Source organism: Macaca fascicularis, chromosome 15 (genome assembly GCF_037993035.2).
Source record: "Macaca fascicularis isolate 582-1 chromosome 15, T2T-MFA8v1.1".
In the NCBI taxonomy this organism is placed as follows: Eukaryota; Metazoa; Chordata; class Mammalia; order Primates; family Cercopithecidae; genus Macaca; species Macaca fascicularis.
In genome coordinates, this window is record NC_088389.1 from 75,239,436 (window position 1) to 75,260,522 (window position 21,087).

At 37.0% G+C, this 21,087-nt stretch overlaps 1 protein-coding gene across 41 annotated transcripts in view; it reads left to right on the plus strand.

The window, feature by feature from the left end:
* ELAVL2 (ELAV like RNA binding protein 2) overlaps positions 1-15,626 on the plus strand; it is a 159,220-nt gene extending 143,594 nt beyond the window's left edge. For 14 of the 41 annotated variants that reach the window (XM_015437097.4, XM_074018110.1, XM_015437100.4 and 11 more), the window contains 4 exons: positions 826-979; positions 4,395-4,620; positions 12,256-12,294; positions 12,853-15,626. In XM_015437097.4, the coding sequence (XP_015292583.1) occupies positions 826-979; positions 4,395-4,620; positions 12,256-12,294; positions 12,853-13,183 (750 nt within the window). In that variant the 3' untranslated portion in view covers positions 13,184-15,626. The remainder of the gene's footprint in view (positions 1-825; positions 980-4,394; positions 4,621-12,255; positions 12,295-12,852) is intronic. The other 27 variants (XM_074018109.1, XM_074018112.1, XM_074018118.1 and 24 more) reach the window with 3 other exon arrangements.
* The last annotated feature ends 5,461 nt before the right edge of the window (positions 15,627-21,087 follow it).

Consider the following 21,087-nt stretch of genomic DNA (forward strand, 5'->3'; position numbering starts at 1 on the left):
AAGCTTAGAATGATTGGGCTTAAATCCCTATTCTAGGGCAGATGTTCCCAGCCCCTGGCCGTGGACTGGTACTGGTCCGTGGCCTGTTAGGAACCGGTCCACACAGCCAGAGGTGAGCAGCAGGTGAGCCAGCATTACTGCCCTAGCTCCAACTCCTGTCCGATTAGCTGCAGCACTGGATTCTCATCGGGGCAGAAACCCTGTTTTGAACTGCACATGCGAGGGATCTAGATTGTGCGCTTTTTATGAGAATCTAATGCATCCCCCACCACGGTCCATGGAAAAATTGTCTTCCACAAAACCAGTCCCTGGTACCAAAAAGATTGGGGACCACTGCTCTAGGGGTTTGGCCCCACAGAAGACAACCTATTTTCGTGAATAGTACTATGCTATATGCACCACTGGTCTGTTTAAAGAACTTTAAATTTTAGTGAATTAAAATTGGATTAAAGGTGGGTACAAGTGTTAAAATGAGCAGGCAGTCGTTATCATATCACTATACCTCAGCAAATTGATCCCAGACCTATTGACCATTTTTAGTAATAATCTGGAGGATGGGGTATATTGTGAAATTTCTGTCCCTCGCAGTAGGCTAGTCCAGCATATTACAGATACTCTCTCCACCCAGGGGAGAGGGAATGGGAATACTACTACCTATGTGTCTAGAATTTTCCCAGAAAAGAATAAAGCATTTAGCACGTACCTGACTTGCGTGAACTTCAGTGTTCTATGCTCTTTATGTGAAAGTTACTGAGGCAGTTTTTGAGTTTCTAAAGGGAGGTGAGTGAGCGTGCATATACATTTAATTTTATTTTCTTTTTCCAGGTTTCCTATGCTCGCCCAAGTTCAGCTTCTATCAGAGATGCAAATTTGTATGTCAGCGGACTTCCAAAAACAATGACCCAGAAGGAGTTGGAACAGCTTTTTTCACAATATGGACGCATTATTACTTCTCGTATTCTTGTCGACCAGGTCACTGGTAAGTAGATAGCCACTCTGGACAGTCTTTCCCTGTCTCTGACTAGCAGATTGTGAAATATTCTGTCTTTCCATGTAGCAGTCTTGCCTCTAGAACATATCAAAGGTATATGTGGGCCAGAAAATGCAATTTTCTGCTGTAATTGTTCATAAATATGCATGGATAAAAATAGATTGTGGCGTATAGTGAGCGTGCTTGAGTCATTCCCACCCCGAAGGTGCAGGTTTGAAGCCTGTTTCATGGCTTGTAATAAATTTATAGATGCTATAATCTTCATTTCCAAGCCACTGTGTGATAAAAGCCCTCATCCTGCTTATAAAGTACTAATAAACAACCTTACTTTTGTCAAAAAGCGAAGTTTAATGCACTAGTATGCAGCTAGTTCTCCAAGGGAGGCTTACACTACATCCACACTGGTAATTGCTGTTCAGGCTGTTTTCCAGATTCATGCTGTGCTGTATGGGCATATGTAAGAGTATGAAATTTTGAATGTTAAAAATTTATTTTATTTCTGATACCACTGTTAACCCAACTGAAATGGGAAGACTAAAATGTTCATTAAAACTTTTGAATGTAAGGGAGCTGTTCTGCCAGATCTTTTAGTTAAAGCTAGCAATGTAGATTTGATTATGGATTTTAAAAATAAAATACAGATATAGTTTTCTATTATAAAAGCAATACTTAGCCAGGCGCGGTGGCTCATGCTTGTAATCCCAGCACTTGGGGAGGCCGAGGCGGGCAGATCACCTGAGGTTGGGAGTTGAAGACCAGCTTAACCAACACGGAGAAACCCCATCTCTACTAAAAATACAAAATTAGCTGGGTGTGGTGGCCTTGCCTGTAATCCCAACTACTCGGGAGGCTGAGGCAGGAAAATCACTTGAACCCAGGAGGCGGAGGTCACGGTGAGCCGAGATCGTGCCGTTGCACTCCAGCCTGGGCAACAAGAGTGACACTCCATCTCAAAAAATAAATAAAAAAAATAAAAGCAATACTTGTTCTTTAGGAAACAGTTAAAAAAAATAGAGAAACATCGTGAGGGGGAAGTAGAAACAGTTAAAAAAAATAGAGAAACATCGTGAGGGGGAAGTATTAGCTGTAGTATCATAGACTGAAGCAGACACATGAAGATTTGTGAGGTTGTTTTTGTTTTTTTAAGGTAGCTTTTCTCCTATTTGTTTGTTTGTTTCTCTCTCTCGACCCGCATAATGATAATACCCTGGAGGCATGTTGTATATTACAATGTCTAATTTTTTTTAAAGAAATGACTTCAGAAGAAAATCGAGCCAGATTTTTCATTAATCAAGTGAAGATCCATTTAGTTGATCTCAATGTAATCAGAGGAGCCCATATTACCTGCCTCTGTGCTGTTAATTGGCTTCATAGGAAGCACCACGTTTAGAGTTCTGAGAGAGCTAGCACTATATGCATGCTGGGAGAATAGCCTAAAGATTTTGCTGTCATGAGAATATTTAGTCAAGTGAGAATATGTAAAATACAGCCTCCTTAAATGTGTTAGTTAATTCGTAATACTCATACGTTGCCACCCTGTGTTATTATCACATAGACTAATGATGGTGTTAAATAGAAATCCAGGCCTAGAAATACAGATGAATTTGTTGAAAGCAACAAAAATGTATTTTATTTCATTCATGCTTTCTATTTCATTTGTTCTGAGATCTTGTGAATTGAGAGTAGGTTTCACCTGTGACACAAAGTGCGTCTCCTTTTACCTGATAGTCCATCACAGGTGGACCTAGCTTGTTTTATCAGTGGTTCTCAAGTATGTCCCACACCTGCCATATCAGCAGTCTTCGGGAACCCTGCTAAAAATGCATTCTTGAGCTTCATTCAGAACCTACTGAATAAATCTCTGAGGTTGATCCACAGGTTGTTCTTATGTGTGCTCAAGTAGGAGGACCACTGGTGTAGGTGACTCAAGTTGTGTAGAGGCTGTTTTTTTGCTAATCTAATGCTTTTCTAATGGAACAGCTAAGTTCTAGGGGTTATTAATTCTTAATGGGCGCTAGTAGATAAGTGAAAAGATATATTTGCTATCATTTCACTATTTATTCTTCATACCTAAGGCTTTCAAAGTGAACTTACTCAATTTACCTGAAATGAAAAATGAAGCCCTGCAATTTTCTTATTCAGCCATCAGGTGGTAATAATGTGCAATGCATGCACTTTAAATAGAAAAGGTAAAGTGATAGGGGTTATCTTAGATATGCATATGTGGAAAAAAAGCTTTATCTACATTAGAAAGTTCTAAGTCATTGATCTTATACAGTATTAATTTTAAAGCAAGTAGACCTTCATTTTTTTTTTAAGTTCCTCCAAGCATGATGGTCCAGTGCTTTTTCTCTGCATACCTTTGTTAGTAATCCTGTTATTTTTTCTTCACTGACATACTCTGAATCATCTGTACTTTCTTGCTACTAGTCTAATCCGGTCCTGCTAGTACTCATTTACTTTCCAAAAAAAAATTTCCCTGCCACTGCTTATCTCATGATGACCAGCTGTGGCCACCCCACTGGCCTGTTCACGCTAATTAAATGGAATGAGCTGGGTTTCCCTCTACAATTTTTCATAATCTGGAAAGGTTCTTGGCTCTCCTTCTTTCCCATTTGTGTCTTTCACACTGGGGAGAATGTGGGGCAGGGAGTGATCTTCTGTAGTCAGGAGTGATGCTGCTGAGGTCAGAAAGCTTTGATGCTTTGCTTGTAGAAATTTATTTATTTTTAAAATCTAGGTCTTTTTCTCCATATAATATTATTTCTGTAATAAAATACAGCTAGTTAGAAGCACAAGAGAGCTTCAGAGAACTGGAAGAGCCTCTCAGGCGTTTTTTTCCCTAAAGGACCTATATCCTGTGCAATATTATTAAGCTGAATATATTATTTAAAATTTCAACTGAAGTGTCTTTCTACCACAGTGTATGTATTTTTAGCATAGCTTTGTAGCATTTTTAGCAAATTCTTCTTTCTGTTCTCCTTGTTTCAAGGACAGGAGCTACTGTGTCCCTCATTTCTGAGCTGCTTGTCCAATAGCACAATTTGAAAAATGGAACTCCAGTACACTGTTGACATTAAAAGAGTGTACAGGAGGGAGGTGGGAGAGAGAGAAAACATGGACATGCTTGTGCTTTCTTGTCTTAGGTTATTGGAATGCATATGATAATGGGTACTCAGATTATATAAGTGACATGAATTTTTCTGAAAATGCGAAATTGTGATTCCAAACTGAATGGCTAGTAACTTAAGGGGAAAGTTTCTTCCTTGTGTGATTTTGTGGCAAATGTTATATGTAGGTGAAAACATGTTCTCTAGAAGGAAGAATTAATGTGTCCTTTCTTCTCTCCTTCCCTTCTCCTTCTGTCCCCTCTTTTCCAAATCTTTACTCAAATCTACCTTAGGCATATCAAGGGGTGTAGGGTTTATTCGATTTGACAAGCGAATTGAGGCAGAAGAAGCTATCAAAGGCCTAAATGGCCAGAAACCTCCCGGTGCCACGGAGCCAATCACTGTAAAGTTTGCTAATAATCCAAGCCAAAAAACCAATCAGGCCATCCTTTCCCAGCTGTACCAGTCTCCAAACAGAAGGTATCCAGGACCGCTAGCTCAGCAGGCACAGCGTTTTAGGTAAGTCTGGTTTGGTTCTTGTGCCCACCTACTAAACTGAAAGAGAATACTCAGGTTTACTGTCCAGTACTTTTATTGACAGGATCTCTGGTTTGCTTTTGTCAGTGTTGCTGCTTTTATTATTAATTTTTCTTCTTCATGGGCACAGAGAGAATCTACTTGAGGAATAGTGTCTTTTGCTAATATTGGAAGGTAGGGACCAAAGGAAATAACCTACAGCAGTGATTCTTAACCAAGGGTGATTTTGCCTCCCAGGGAACATTTGGCAGTGTCTGGAGGTATTCATGTTGGCATAACTTGTGTGGGGTGCTACTAGCATCTAATGGTAGAGGTCAGGGATGCTGCTAAGCTCCTACAATGTACAACATAGCCCCAACAACAAGAAGTTACCTGGCCCAAAGCATCAATAATGCTGTGGTTGAGAAATTCTAATCTGTAGATTTCCAGGGGGTCATCTTAATTGTTTTCAGGGCTTCAGATTTCCTCTTTTTTTTTTTTTTTTTTCTTAAAAGATTTTATTCTCATGTGTCAGTTTTTAGGTCAAGCTGTTTCTGTTACTTCACTTTATAATATGTGCACAGTTAAGGATATATAACCTATGTGACTACATTAAGTTTCTACAAATGAGTTCCTGTCTTCCTTTTTAAAATTGTTCATAAACAGGTTGGCAAACTTTCCCTGTAAAGTACCAGATAGTAAATATTTAACTTTATGGGTTATGGTCACTGTTGCATCTGTCTTGTTTTTTTTTTTATTTTGTTTTTGTTTTTGTTTTTTTCTTAACCTGTTAAAAATGTAAAAGCCATTCTTAGCTTATAGCCCATACACCAACAGGTGACAGGCAGTCTCCATTTGGCCTGTCGGTTGTAATTTACTGACCTCTCTATAGTCCATAGAATGACCATGGCTTTAGCCCAAAGAAGACACTCTATCTCATTGACAGGCATAAATAGTCTAACTTTTTAAGTTTTATTCTGATCCCGGAATAACAAACCAGGAGTCATTGAAAAAATCTCTAATCTGCATGTGAGAAGAACAATGACTTTAAGAAGTTAAGCAGAGCAGAGAGTTTTTGGTTTCATAAGCAAGTCATGCAGTTTTTATTTTCCAGGACATTTTTAAATATCCTTTTTGGCCATATGGCATACTACACCCAGAATGCTATCTAACCCCACACTGATTTTTAAAGATTATTTCCAAGTGCATATCAATTTTATTTAATTCCTGGGACGGAATAGTTAATTACCAAAAATAAAATCACAAATACAACCTAATAAGATCAAGGAGTTATGTTTTCTAGATTAAATCTATGCATTTATTTTTTTTCATTGGAATATTTACAGTGCTGAAAAGAGTGGAGATAAAATCAGTCAAAGTAGCTCCTTTTAAAAAATACTAAATTATGTTGCTTGAGATATGAGAAGGAAATTTGTTATAAATGCCACATTAAATTTCAACTTAAGTTGGCCTTTGCTGTGGGAGAAGAGGTGGTACTGTCAAAAGGCTACATCTGAACTCTGGGTTATTAGGTTGCCAGTGGATCGAGCCTTGTACTTCACGCTCTGCTGTGAGGAAAAGGCATTGATTTAAAATTAAAAAAAAAAAAAAAAAAACCTTTGCCACCTTTGACTTCCCATGGTTGTTGGTGATCAGTCTAGAGTGAGAGATGCGTAGGGCTGCTTGATGCTTGCCTTTGTGGAGAAAGAAGTCTCACACAGAAAGCCCTTTTTCAGCTCTGCACATAGGTTTCCTCTGTGACATCTTAAGTGAATAATATATGTGTAAATATACTTTTTAAAATGCAAATGTAGAACAAACAAGCCTGAAGGAATTTTACAGGTTATTTCCTAGGCAGCTTGTCCAGTTAATTTCAGAGCTCTTTGGGGCCTTGAAAATGATCTCGAGTTTAGATAGAGGAAAGTTCTTCAAAATGTGTTGGTTGATTTTTAACATTGTGAAGTTACAAAATGTTTGCTGTTAGTAGAAAGCTATATTAGTTATTTTTTTCCTGATTGAAGCAATAGTTTTGTTTAATAGTTATTAAGAAACAGTGTTCTTGAAATCAAGATTGAGTTCTTAGGAAGATTGAGCAGGAGGACTGAGAAGACAGGATTTGGGGAGTGCCTGATTATTGAATTGGCAAGGCTTGTAGGTGACTCAGGTGCTAGGTTGTTGATGGGTGTCAGCCCTTAGGTTTACCTAGCCTCCATCCCTGTAGGCTCTGTGCTTTTTATTTTTGGTTGGGTAAAGCTTTACAGGATGTTCTGATGGTCAAATTTAATTATCTTTTTCTGGCCCATTCTGTGTTTTTGTCTTTTAGTACCATATGTTATCATTAACTTGAAAATTCTCTTTCTTTGACTCCTATAGAAAGACATTTTGGAAGACAAGAATAAGAGATTGTCAGTTGTAAGGGAAACTTGGTTTCAGAAAATGGGAGAAATTCTTACTCTCTCTTCAGATTTTTAACTGTTGTCCCGTTCACCCCATTTCTCATTCCTCCCACGATCCCTGTCCAGATAATACAATATGAATGAGTTAGTGTGCTCAGAGATAGTGTTTGATCTAGATTTGGTGTGTTGGAAGAAATTAGAATTCAGGTTTAACCTGATGTTTGGTGCTTCTCTTTAATACGGTGTATTGAACTTGGCTGTCATCATCTTGGTTTCCGCCCCACTCCCGCTTCTTTCACCTCATAAAGACACTTGAATTAAGGGTTTGCTGCTTTTGTTGATATTTTGCTGTTTTCTATAGTTCGAGTCTAAACCATTGCACAGATATTTTGTCCCTGATATTTGTGTTTTATTGCTCTTGCCTTGAGTTTGTCACCTTTCAGCAGACATGTAGAAAATTTCTCACTGTATTTTTTATGTTGTAAATAGTACCTTGGGAGTTGAGAGGGATTGAGGAATATAAGTTATATGTAATATAGTCAAGAATACTTTTAATAATCATAAAGTATGAGCCATATCTTTTAAGGTCAAAAAACTTAAAAATCCGTGTAATAAGGGTTAAGTTTAAAGGTGGGTTTGTGAGGTTTATGGCTTAGTCAACCCGTATGAATGATTAGAGAATTATTGTAATATGAGCACTGCTGGTCTAATGTGCTTGTTTAATTGACTGCAGCTTTCAAAATAGGACAAGCCTTATTTATTTGGATGGATGGTGTAATTCAAGCCCCTTAAGTATATTCTTGGGACATGATATCAGAATTACACTTTAGGCCAATTTTTTTCATGTTCTTTTCTTGTGGAGCGCTTTAATTTTATTGAATATGACCTAGTCTAATGGCCTGTGTGCCTGCTTCTATGAGCCTTTATGCAATTTTTAAAAAGCCTTTTAAATCAGCACTTGAGTTGCCTTTAAGGCATGTGCTGGTTGCATTATCACAGTTTCCTTTTGGAAGAAACTGGTATCAATTCCCTTGAATAATTTTCCCGTTTCTTAGAGGACAGATGATACCATCTAATTGAATAAGGCAGTAAGGCACTAAGAAGATGGTCTTGTTGTGGATAATTTCCAAGAAGTTCCTGGTTGGTACTTTGGAGAGAGTTTGATAATCGTTATTTGTGGGATTCCGAGTATATTTTCTTACCCATCAATAACTTCATATTTTTATTTCTGACTTTAATTGGGTTCACATTTCTCCTTACTTACATGTAGGCCTTCCCATAGTCCCTCAGCTAAATTTTTTAGAAACTAGGCAGGTACTTTATTTTCTACTTATAAACACAGAGCTTTAAAATAGGAATGATCTACCTGATACATGGTTCTGTTCAAAATTTTGACAAGTTATAATTGGAGCTGTGTTCCAGTTGATAGAAAAATGTTTGTACACATATCTCTCCTATGTGCCTTTTTCATAAACTACATATGTACATGGACTTGTGCTATTCATTAAATTGTAAACTCTAATCAAACATAAAAAAGGATAAAGACGGACAAATATATTAAATATCTTGCTCATTACTATACTGCTTGGCTTCATTTTCCATGTACCTAATATCTTAGTAAATATCTTTTAAAGCAAGATCCATAAAATCATTTCAGATTTCTCATCTGACTTCATGTGATTCATGTTGGATTATCTTGTGTCTAACCTCATAATGTAGCTTGTACTAAGAGTAGGAGAAATAATCGTCTCTCCCTTTTCTTATTTACTTGTATTTCCCTTACTGGTACCATTCTTTACTCTGATTTTTATTTGTAGTGATCTTTTTTTAAGTTACTTTTTCTTTAAATGAAGGTTATTTTAATTAAAGCAGGTCATCCAGACTAATCCTCCGTATCTGCTTACTGTGTTACTTGTAAAATGGATTTTGTTCGGGCTAAAGAGCAGAGGAGAGTGCCACTGGCCACCTCTCCCCTTCGATGATTGCTCAGTCTTCCACCAGGGAGGCAGGTGATACACAGGACTGAGAGGGTTACTGGGTTCAGTGCATCTATTAAATATAAGTAAAAATATTTTATTTTAAATACATATTTATTTTATATTATATTATATTTTAAATATATATGTAATGGATACTTTAATATTAACCTTCCATGATGTAGTACATTATCATCCACACCCCTCTGTGAGATAACTCTGGAGGCAGCTAGCTTGTTCTCCATTTAAAAATTGACTTCCATTTATAAATGACCATAAATAAAAGATGTCCTTGAGCAGTGGACAGACCCAGCAAAGACATATTTCTAGGGGCTTGTAGTAGTCCTTGTGTCTTAGTTGCTGCACCATTTTCTCTTACAGCTGCCTGCGTTACAGTTTGCCAAGTGCTACTAGATTTGGAGTGAATGGTGTCCATGTGGAGCACCCGCTGCCTTTTCTGAGCTCCCATGGGAAACATGAATGTGTGGCACTGAGAAAGCTAGGAAACACTTCTGGGCCCAGCTGCATACTGGCAGGGGCGTTTCAGCAGTGCCTGGGCCCTGTTTTCTAGGTTCCGTGCTTCTCCCTACACTCGTTGGTGATGGGAGGAAAAGAAATGTTAGAGTAGATAACTTGGCTTAATTCCAAGGACCATTTTTTTTTCTAAAATGAGAGAGAAGTGAAGAAATCAGTGAAGATCATGGTATCATGTAAGACTTCACAGATAGGGTAAATAAGATGCCCTATCATAATTTGGAGGGTCCTCAGAGATCCTGTTATAAAAATTCCAGCCTTCCTGTCTGGAAATGCCAGAGATGGAAGTGGGGGAAATGGAGGATGGAAAATGAAATGTTTCTCCCTCATTGCGTGTGCAGTCAGGCATCACATAACAACGTTTCAGTCAATCACATGTATGACCATGGTCCCATAATATAGTAGACTGCAAAACATTCCTATTGCCTAGTGATATCATAGTCATCCTAACATTGTGCAATGCATTACCTTTTTTGTGTTTAGATATGGTTAAATACACAATATTTAGCATTGTGTTAGAATTACCTACAGTATTCAATACAATAACGTGTTATCCAGGTTTGTAGCCTACGAGCCATAGCCTATACCATATAGCTAGGCGTGTGGTAGTCTATACCATCTAGGTTTGTATACGTACATTCTCTGATCGTACAACAACGAGATCACCCAGTGACACATTTTCAGAACATATCCCCATTGTTAAACGATGCCTGACTGTAATTCATTTTAGGGGCAAGTTTGATTTCTACCCTGTTTGAAAATTCTGAAAACTCATTTAGGAAATTCTGTCTCTGGGCATGTGCTTGGTGTCCTGAGTGGGTGGTAGCAAAGCGTGACCTGTCCCTAGCTGGATGCAATTAATGGGCATAGATGGTGTAACTTTTGAGTGAATTGATAAGGTGCCTCTGCATTCTGGCCCTCTAGCACTTTGGTTGGAGACCTCAATATGCTGTTCTGTTCTATAGGTACCATATGCCAAGTGCATTCTGTATTGATCATTCCAGCAATTTGATAAAACTGTGTTGTTACTTTATGATTGGTGATGCTAATAATGTGTTTGTCTTTATTGCTGGTATTGGTGACCCTTATTCTTGACTATAAAGGCATGGCATCTTTGACTATACTCATCTCTGCAAAAAATAAAACCCCACATATATACTCTTTTTACTTATGTGCAAACAAGGTCATCCAACCAATCCTCTTAGTAGTTTTCATTCTGGACTAAGTTGACAATATTTTTGGTAACCTCATTGTCTTTTTTTGGTCATCATATATTTATTATAAACTATCAGTGACCCTGGCTTGTGCTCAGTAGTGCAATGAAAGGGTGGTAAGTCAAGGCACACACAGACACACACACACACAAAGATCTTTTGTCATTGTGGTCTGTTCTGTTTCCTTACACTTTGCATAAGCTCAGTTCCTTTCATCTTTACAAAACAAAATTTTCAGTGGAGATTGAGGGCAGGGATGTGGGGAGACTATATTTTTCCCCATTCTGAAAGACCAGATGAGATGTGTTTTGGCTTTTACAAAACTAAAAGGAGTTACTTTTGCATGTGTACTTTAGCATGACTTGATGCCACAGGTTAGGCAATAAGGTTGAGACTTTTTTCAAACTTAGCTTTCACAGGTGTTAAAGAAAAAATTCTCCCCACCATCCCCAGTCCTGGAGGGACAACCCTGGGATGTCTTTGGAGAGTGTTGAACATTGTAGCAGTTGAGAGTGGTTGTGGGCTATGTATTGTATTAAGTTATGCCTACCTCCTCAAAACACGTAATTAATTGGTAAGCATTGTGGAAATTTTGGGACATTAGAGTGATGTTTTGAAACTGATAAAGAAGAAGCAAATGCTGTAAAACTAATTTTTGATATAAGAAAAAGGTAGAAGGTTTTAAAGAGTAATGACACCCCCAACCCCACCCCTATTTACTTTCTTTAAACATTTTTAAGTGAGGCTCAGGTTGGCTTATTTTGTTTCCTACCTGGCTTTTGAAAACTGAGTAGGACGACACTTTCTGTAGCATAATTTGAATACAGCATCCAGATCAGGATCTGAACTCCTGGCTTTGTTGCACATAAGAGTGGTGGGTTTTTCTTTTTTCCTTCTCTAGACCTCAGCTGAGCACATTTCAGAAATGGGGAGGGTTAGCTCGGATTGTCTATAAGGCTTTTTTCTACCTGTAATTATACCTCCTTGATTCTAAGAGATGAAAGTCCTTCAAAGTTGGGAAATGAAAGGGAAACTTACGGAATTCTATAACCTGCAGAGTTTGAATATCAATGCCATAATTTACTAGCCCTGTGGTCTTGAGCAAGCCACTTAAACCCTGTGTGCCTTAGGTATCTGCAGGGACCAAAGGAGTTTTGAAAATCAAAAGTCGTATAAAGTACATGTAGCTGTCCATTGATCACTTTGAACCTATCTGATGAGAACCCTAAAGTTAACTATCCCAGAGCTTTCGCACTTCCTCTCTGAAAGGTATCCTCAGATGACCGTTACTGTGTCCCATGTACTGACCCTTGTAGAGAGAAACCGTTCACTGGAAGAACTGTCCTGTGGCAGTTGGTGCCCATTAGCTTAAGAATGTAAAAAGACCCAGCATTCTGAGACTTCACATATAATCAGTGTACAAATATCCCCTCGGAAGACGGCAGTAATGAGCCCAGCTTTCTTGAACATCAAGGGGAAAAATTAAAAACTGAAGTTTGCTAAATGTGTGTTTTGCAGGTTGGACAATCTGCTCAATATGGCTTATGGAGTAAAGAGGTAATGATAGAGGTTCATGATACTCATAATCCCTTTCCACAGTTGATTGGTTTCTTTGATTTTGGGAGTGCTATTCACACCCCTCATAAGTTTTTGTTGGGTTTTATTTTGCATGTGCAACCTAATGAAAAGCTGCTCTTGGAAACACAATTGACTCAAGAAATTTTTATACCACTGGATGCCACCTGGTCTTAAAAACCCATCATTTATTTCGTATTGCGTTATGACGTTATAGCATGTTTACATATGTGTTGATCCCTTCCCCTGCCAATCCTGCTTAATTCATGAAGCCAGTTCTAAATATATTTCTTTGCTATTGTGGATGATATTTAGTATGGTGAATAATGGTCATTTTATAACTTATTAATATCTCAGTAGTCTAGCATGTCACTGCAAAGCCACACACAGACCTTGGTCAAAACATCAAGTGGTTTATGTATTTGTTGGGGGAGGAGAATTACTAAAATTATTGGGGATGGAAAAAGTATAAGTTCATTGCTATAACCAACCTCTGTTTTCATTTTTTGTGTGTATGTGTGTGTTTCCTATTCTGTTTAGTAGGTTTTCTCCAATGACCATTGACGGAATGACCAGTTTGGCTGGAATTAATATCCCTGGGCACCCTGGAACAGGGTGGTGTATATTTGTGTACAACCTGGCTCCTGATGCAGATGAGAGTATCCTGTGGCAAATGTTTGGGCCTTTTGGAGCTGTCACCAACGTGAAGGTCATCCGTGACTTTAACACCAATAAATGCAAAGGTTTTGGATTTGTGACTATGACAAACTATGATGAGGCTGCCATGGCAATAGCTAGCCTCAATGGATACCGTCTGGGAGACAGAGTACTGCAGGTCTCCTTTAAGACAAACAAAACGCACAAAGCCTAATGAGCTCTTGTCCTCAGTCCATTTATATATGAAAACTATACAACAAAGGCAAGTTAAGAGAAACTTTATACATTAGTAAATGTCTTTGTAAGTCAGTGTTGAGATGGGGATAAAACGACTACTTAGCATCCTAAGAAATATGTGAGATTTTTTATTGCTAGTATTTGAATTAAAACTTCTTAAATATCTTTTATGTTTGAATATGGACAAGAGGTACAGGGTTTTTACCTGTCACATTGCATTCTATTGCCTTCTTTGAAGAAGGTGGACCTTTTAAAGTGTTTCAGCTAAGGGAAGACATTTCTTTTCTTTTTACATAACTGCCTTGAACCTGTGAGTAAATATTGAGGCTTTGTGTTGTAATTCTTCAGTTGGTTGTGTCTTTTTTTTCCCCCCTTTTTTTTCCGTTTTCTGATTAGCTTTGTGTTTGGTTTACATTTAAAGCATTGCTGTTATGTCTGTTTAAGAAAAGTATTTTGAAGTTTACATTTTTATTTATGAAGTTTAAAACAGTATTTATTTTGTAATTATGATTTGGGTTGGGGAAGGGGGGGCTACATTATAAACGCTTATTGTAAGAATACTGGAGAACTTTTCGTAAAGCAGTACCTTGCCAAAGAGATAAGAGCCTCTTTGATGTGGGTTTAAAAAAAGCATCTATTTTTATAAAAAAGAAAATTTGGAGAAACTTTTTACTGGTCCTGGAACAAATATTTTGACTTGAATACTTTGAGAAATCTCTTCATATGACACCTAGTGAGCTTTTAAAATTTACCAGGAAATTTGCAGCGGTTGAAAAATTTAGAAAGATTTATGGTGTAGAAAATACTTTTGAGATCTTTGTATGAAAGGAGTAGAATCATTGGGGGAAACACTGCTGGTTTCATTTTTGTAATCACCAGTGGAGCGTCTGATCATCCTGGTTATTATGATAGGTGGCTCACATTGATTTGTGATTTTGAAACAAATAAAAAAAATTTACAAAAGAATATATAAGAGCAGGCAAGAAATTTAAATTACCGAGAGATGGGGGAAAAATCTGTTCTTCCTAAAGAAATCCCTTCAGATAGAGCTCATGGTGTTTAGTGATGTACTTGCAGTATTGTTTGAAGAATTGTTTTGTCTTAAGGAAAAAAGACGTTGCACATGATTTGTACTGCAGCAAATCAGCAAAAGTGATCTGAGTTGGATATATTTGAAGGTATTTTGAAAGTTACGTTCAAGGCTAACACCTGAGCTTTGTGTAATGTAAATAAGACCTTGTGTTTATGAACCTTTCAGCTAATTTAATTTTTTTTCCCTTACATGCCAAGTGATGTTCAGGTTTTGAATGTTTTTGTATCAGTTTTTTCCTTTGTAAATGGCATTAACATTGTTACTTGAGGTCTTGCTTAATCACTTTTGTTGTCCTGAGGACTTGAATTTACAGTGCATCAGATTTGTTGCTAATTTCGTCTGTAGATAGTCTAGCTTCAGCTGTTTATGGTGATGCTACATTTTCGTTTATAAATATGTTTGTGGTATAAAAAAATGAGTATAACCATAGGTTTTGAACAAATTTCCTTACATTTTTCATACAAAAATCATAAATATCTGTATGCTATTGAAATTTAACTTTGTATGATGCTTAAACCACTATTTGGGGAAATAATAAAATAAGTCTTTACCATGTATGAAAGAAATTTTAAAAAATACAAAATATTTTCTGATTAGCATCTAGCTTATAATAAATTTTCAAAAAAGCTGAAGGCAAAAATGCCTTCATCAGGATGCACTGAGAACTATATAGTTACGTCCTGCTTTTTGTATAAACTGAGATGCTCACATGCTTCCCCTTAGAACAGGCAATGTGCTATGCATAACATAGTTGTACATTATCTTTGCGGTTGCTTTGAGTTTTATTTTTTATTATTTAAAATTGTAGTTATAAAATTTTTCAGTATAGTACAGTACATATACTGTGAGGCGCGTGCTAAAGTGAATAAGCGAGTTTTCATGCTGACCCACTCAATGCTATTCAGAAATCAATTGGCTTAGCACTTTCTCATATCCTTAGGTGCATTTAGATTGTCAGAGTTAACCTTCTGCGTTTAAAAAAAAAAAAAAAAAACACTAAAAAATAAAATACATGTATATACTTAAAAAAAAATAATAAGGTTTCCCTCAAGGGAAAACAGCAGCTACATGCTTCTTTCCTATACTACTGTAGCAAACCAAGGCATTGATGAGAGGGCATGCAAATTGTGCTTCACTTTACAGTGTTTATCAGAGCACTTAATAAAATGTAAGGCTGGTATTTATTTGAAGTTGTACAGTATGACTTAATTCACATCTGTTGGAATAGAAAATATATTCTGTTGAGTATTTAAGAGGCTGTACATGTTTTCTTTTGTGTTTGGATTCTTTGTACTTTTTCATGTTCAGTACATCAATAAACAAAGTTGAAGGGAAAGAACAGTGTGGTGAGTAGGTCTTTATACACAATTCGGGCGCACCTGTGCTCAGTCTAATACGCAGACTTGCCCTCTTGAGTTAAAAGAAGTTCCCTCAGAGTTTCAGTGGAAAGCAGTGTTACCTCTTAGAATTCCAAAAGGCAAGTTATTTGAAGTAGAACACGCAAAAAATTTTTGGACTGAATGACACCTTCTGATTAGTTTTCAAATATTACTAAATGAGTAATTCTCACAGGAGAACATACTTTCATCTGCTAGTTGTAAAGTTTGGGAAATTGGATATCAACACCATTTTATGGCTGGGATTCTACCTTCAGCTTTTTGCACAAATAATCACCCTTACACATTTGTATGAGTTAAAAACGAAATAGAAGGAAAGTAGCTTACTCAGCTTCCACTGGCAATCTTTAATTCACTCATGGGATTAAATGTTGGTGTGTAAAAGTTAACTTTTTTGCACACATGCTAGATTGTCAAGAGATTCTTCCCTAAAATCAGAAACTCAGTTTCTATTAAATTAGTGTTGTTCTGTGTTGCACAGGTTACAAACCGTGAACTCTGCCAACCCTGTGTTTCGCATACAAGTTCAGTTCTTGTACACACCCTTAACAGATCTGTGAAGGAAAAAAAGATTTCCTGCTGTTCTTTTGTGGAAGGATTCTACTTCTATAGAACTTCAGACAAATGAGTATAATAATGAAACACTTTTTTTTAAACAAAGTATACTAAATGACTTATTTTAATTTTATTGTATCTGTTGGCTTTTTTGGTAGAAGCCATTCTAAAAGTAATTGTCCTGAATTCACAACCTACTAGTCAAGAGCGTAGTTGAGTGACAAGACACTTTCTTTTTTCAACATGCAATTAGTCTTTTCTTATTATATGAATTTAATACTCTAATTTTGTGATGTTGGAACATCCTCCCCTCACCTCTCTCCTCTTGCATGCTGTATCAGTATTTTGATTGGTTTGCATGTCAGAAGTTCTTTTATAATTGAGCAGATAGTGGAAAAATTCTCAGCAAAGGAAGTTGATTTAGTAACTACTGGTATGTTTGAGGAGAAACTTCGTTTTTCTCCCTTTTTTTTTTTTTTTTTTTTTTTTTTTTTTTACCTGTGCTTGGAAATTATCTGAACAATATTGAAATTCAGTGTTAGAGTGGCCAACATGAAATTCTTAATGTTCACATCATTTTACATTATTTTAATCTGAGGAAAAATATTAGCAATTTAACCTTACTGTTTTTTAAGATAAACAGATTTCAAGATTTCTACTCTTTATAAGAAGTTTACACATGAATTGTAGTGGAAACTGACAACTACTTGCTTACAGCGTTAACCTAGAACAAAGAAAATGTGTTTTTTAATAAGTTTGTTGAAATTGTAGTACCTAGGCCTATTAACCTACTTATGGAGCAATATGCCATATACCTTTTACTGGGTAGAATAAAAAAAGGGGAACATTTAGCTTTTTTATGCCTCTATTATACTGGCACCTCAAACAGTGGGATCAAACAAATACTGATAAAATCATGACAGTTTATTACTGGATGAAGAGCATTTACAGTCTGTCATTGCAGTTAATAGTCCATATTTCTCTACTTCTAGTAGTATTCACACTCTTCCTTTGAAAATTTCCAAAAGTAGGCCCATTTCCCTTCAAGTTGGAAAGATTGAATATTTACACCACTAATACAGGCATCCTGTGGATATAGGATGGACCTTACTGAAATTAACCTTTCTAGAATTCTGGCTCATAGAAATAAACAGATTTTTTGGTTGGTCAACACATAGTTAGCTATCTGCTGTGCCCTGGGTCTATAAAAGTGAGCAAAATACTGCTCTTACCTTCTTGGATACCACCTAGAAGGGAGGACAAACAAGCCAGCAGGTTATGACTGCAACGTCCTAAGTGCTGTGAGAGTCCAGGAGCAGCTGTCAAGCTAGTTTGCTGTAGTTTTTATAAATCCAGTTACAACTCACAAAAGTAAAACCTGTTCTACTCCTCTTATGGATGCTTCTTTCCCTTTCTTGGACTAATTATTGGCTGATTGTTTAATTTTCAGTCTGACAGTGGTATCACTTAGTTTTGCAAATCTTTGAATACTCTCATACTCAAGTTGTCCAGATCCTTTCTTTAAAAACGCGAAGCTACTGATACACAATAAGACACTGTCTATCTGAATAATTGGATGGTGTGAGGTATCTGACTGGATAGTCTTGCTCTCTCTAAACATAATCTATGGAGTGACCATTTTGAATGTACTAATATAGTAAAGTACTCTGGATATTAAAAGTATGATTGATGGGTTTTACCCTACCTTAAGACCACTATCTTAGGATCTTAAACTTACTATTAACATTACTTTTAGTTTAAGTAACTGAAGATGTAGGGGAGGAGTACATTAATACTTAGCCTCAAAAACACTCATAGGTGTTTTTTTCAAATAAGTACCTTATAGCAACCTTATATATAAAACTCTTTCTGCAGACATAAATGTGTGGAAGACATGCCTTTCTGCTCTCTTGGAGCCTGTCATGCTCTAGAAGATTACATCTGCAAGTAACTGCAGTAAAGTGTTGTACACAAAGTGTGTTAAAGGAGGAGGAAGGGGAGACTCCTAATGTTGTGTGTAATCGGGGAGACGGTTGTTCCTGGGATGGGAATGCTGAGTCACACAAAAGTGACAGCAGTTGAGCTGGGTCAGTAAGGGTAGGTGGGATTTTAAAAGATACCAGGGGAAGCAATTCAAGAAGAGATCCCTGTGATCAAAGACATAGGCAAGCCTCTATCTACTTCTATTATTTCTGGAGAATTAATAAGTCATATTCAGTGCAGACTTACGAGTTCTTGGACATTTTTGTGCCCTTGACTAGTTAAGTCTAAAAAATACCGAAACAGCAAAACTTTTTGCTTTCTTGCCCATTTCTACTGAAATACTAAAAATTATTTGCCATGATAGATTATGTGTGGTTTGGGGAGTTCCATAGAACTTGCTAGGGACATTCCTCTCTTTTAAAACAGACATTTATTTGGGGTGTGTCAGGCAGTCAGTATATGTGAAAAGATCAAACAAAAACAGAATCTCCAGCAAAGGAATACTGATCTGTTTCTCCCACTATTATACCTATCAAATTCTATTGTTAACATGATAACAGTGATCATTTATTAGGATTTATGCTATTTCTACGTGACAGTACCTGATTCATTCCTTTCTTGGATATGTATTTTACACTCTTCTTAACCTGTATCACTCAAGCATCACCTTCATCGAAGGCAAGAGAAAATTAAAATTCAAATATTTCTCAGATATTTGTAAGATGAGGTTTTAGTTTGATAGGTTGCCTTTTTGTTGTTGTTTTTTGTTTTGTTGTTTTGTTTTTTGGTGCTTGGAAACTCAGTAACCATTTCAATGATGAACCTTGCTGATTTTTTCAATCCTGTAAGGCCCTTTGACCTACAGGTTGTCGATAGCCATATGCTATCTCTAATGCTGATTTTCATGGTATGCTCCTTTTGAGAATCCTCCTCGTCCTGTTGAATGCATGCTTCAGAAGCCACCCGCCCATCTGTGGATTTTCTTGCAGACATGATGAGACCAGCAGCCACTCTTAGGGTGACTCACCGTTTGGAATGAAACACAGTTGGCAAGGTAGCTTTGTTATCTGGATTGCGGGTTTTTGATTGCAGTGTGGCAAAGGTGCAGCAGCTGACCATGAGAATGGGGGAGGGAGGTCATGACCCATAAATCTGTGTAGGCATCCGGAAGATGCAGTGCTTTATTCCTTGGACCTTGAAGAAAAAAGCAGCCCATCAGGAAGTACCATTGAGCACCTTGTTGAAAGAAAACCCCCGTACTTCTACATCCATATTATCGATCATCTATTTCTTTAAAAATGTTGTTATGCTTTAGGTAGTAATAATTACAAGAAATACTGCATATTTTCACACACACACAAACCCTGAGTTACTATCAGAAAGGTTAAGCAGATATTACTATAAATGCTGAACCAGAAATTGCAGTTGTTACTGTATTAAATGTTCTTTAGTAGAAATTTCATCTCTCAAGAATGGTTGCTACAGTGTGTGGTCTGTATGTAGAGAACTGTGTTGTTGAATGTATTCTGTTTTTCAGGAGTTACTCTTAAAGAAGTACCTGTCTTCTATTCATACAATGCATAAGTAGACTGCTACTTATGTTTTCTGTCTTAAGATGGCCTGAGGACCAGATGATAAGCCAAGCATTCGATCTTTCCTACATAAAGGTGGTGAGAACTTTTCGTAAATTTAGTCTGAAACTTATCCTAATCCTAATAATGAAAATTTATTTTATTTTTTGCTGAAATAGTAGTACATTTTAAAAGTTGTGCCTCCCAAGCTCTTTTATGTCATGAGTGCCTTTCCTAAGGGGGAGGAACCTTTATCTCCACACACGTACAACCACTTCTAGGCCTAGCAGCACACCAGAGCTTATGTGTGGGAAGCTCTGTTTTAAATACTTTTTAAAAATTTCCATCCTTTTACTAAGTGTACGTAAGCGCCTGCTCTGTACCAGTCACTATGTTGTAAGATTTAGGCTGAAGACTTAATTTATGTTCTATTTCTCCGTCCAGTTTTGAGTTGGAAGACGTTTCAGTGGTCTTGTTCAGCACACCTTATTTTGCAGATATATGAGCCAGACCCAAAGAAGTTAAGGTTCTCCAAGATTTTTTGCTAGCCTGAGACCTGGCACTTAAACCCAGCCCTCCCCACTCTTGGAACTCTGTCCTTCCTACCATCAAAGTACTAAAACACAAGCTGAATTAACTTTAATAAGCTGTGTCCTTTTATGACATCAGAGTTTTGAAATCCTTCAGGGTATGTATGGCATCTAGAATTTGGACATAGGTAAGTGCATATAGTATTTTTTGATGTGCTCAATATCATTTACCTCCCTTAAGAATAATTTCAGTCAATAATAACATAGTCAGTGTCAAATGTATAAAGTACAAAAAAATACAAGTCAAAATTTCCTCAGTCCTTTCATGGAAAGAAAACATTTTTTAGTACATTTTGTTTCTGCCTCTTTATTTTTAATCCTTTCTACAACATTTTCAAACATTCAGATTTGCTTTTTTCTTTAATAAAGTTTTTTTGCATTTTTAATTGTGTTCTTTATGTATATGGATAATATTTTTTGAGACATAAAATAATACATATCTGATTTTTAAGACATGTCAAAGCTGTTTTCTGTTTTTTGTTATATTGAGTGTTGCTGACATGTCAGGGAGATATAAAAATCAGGAGTTCTGTGTGGTTTCCTATTACAACTGTATTTCTCCAGGCTTTTTTTTGTGTGTGTGAGACGGAGTCTCGCCCTATCGCCCAGGCTGGAGTATAGTGGCACCATCTCTGCTCACTGCAACCTCTGCCTCCCGGGTTCAAGCGATTCTCCTGCCTTAGCCTCCGGAA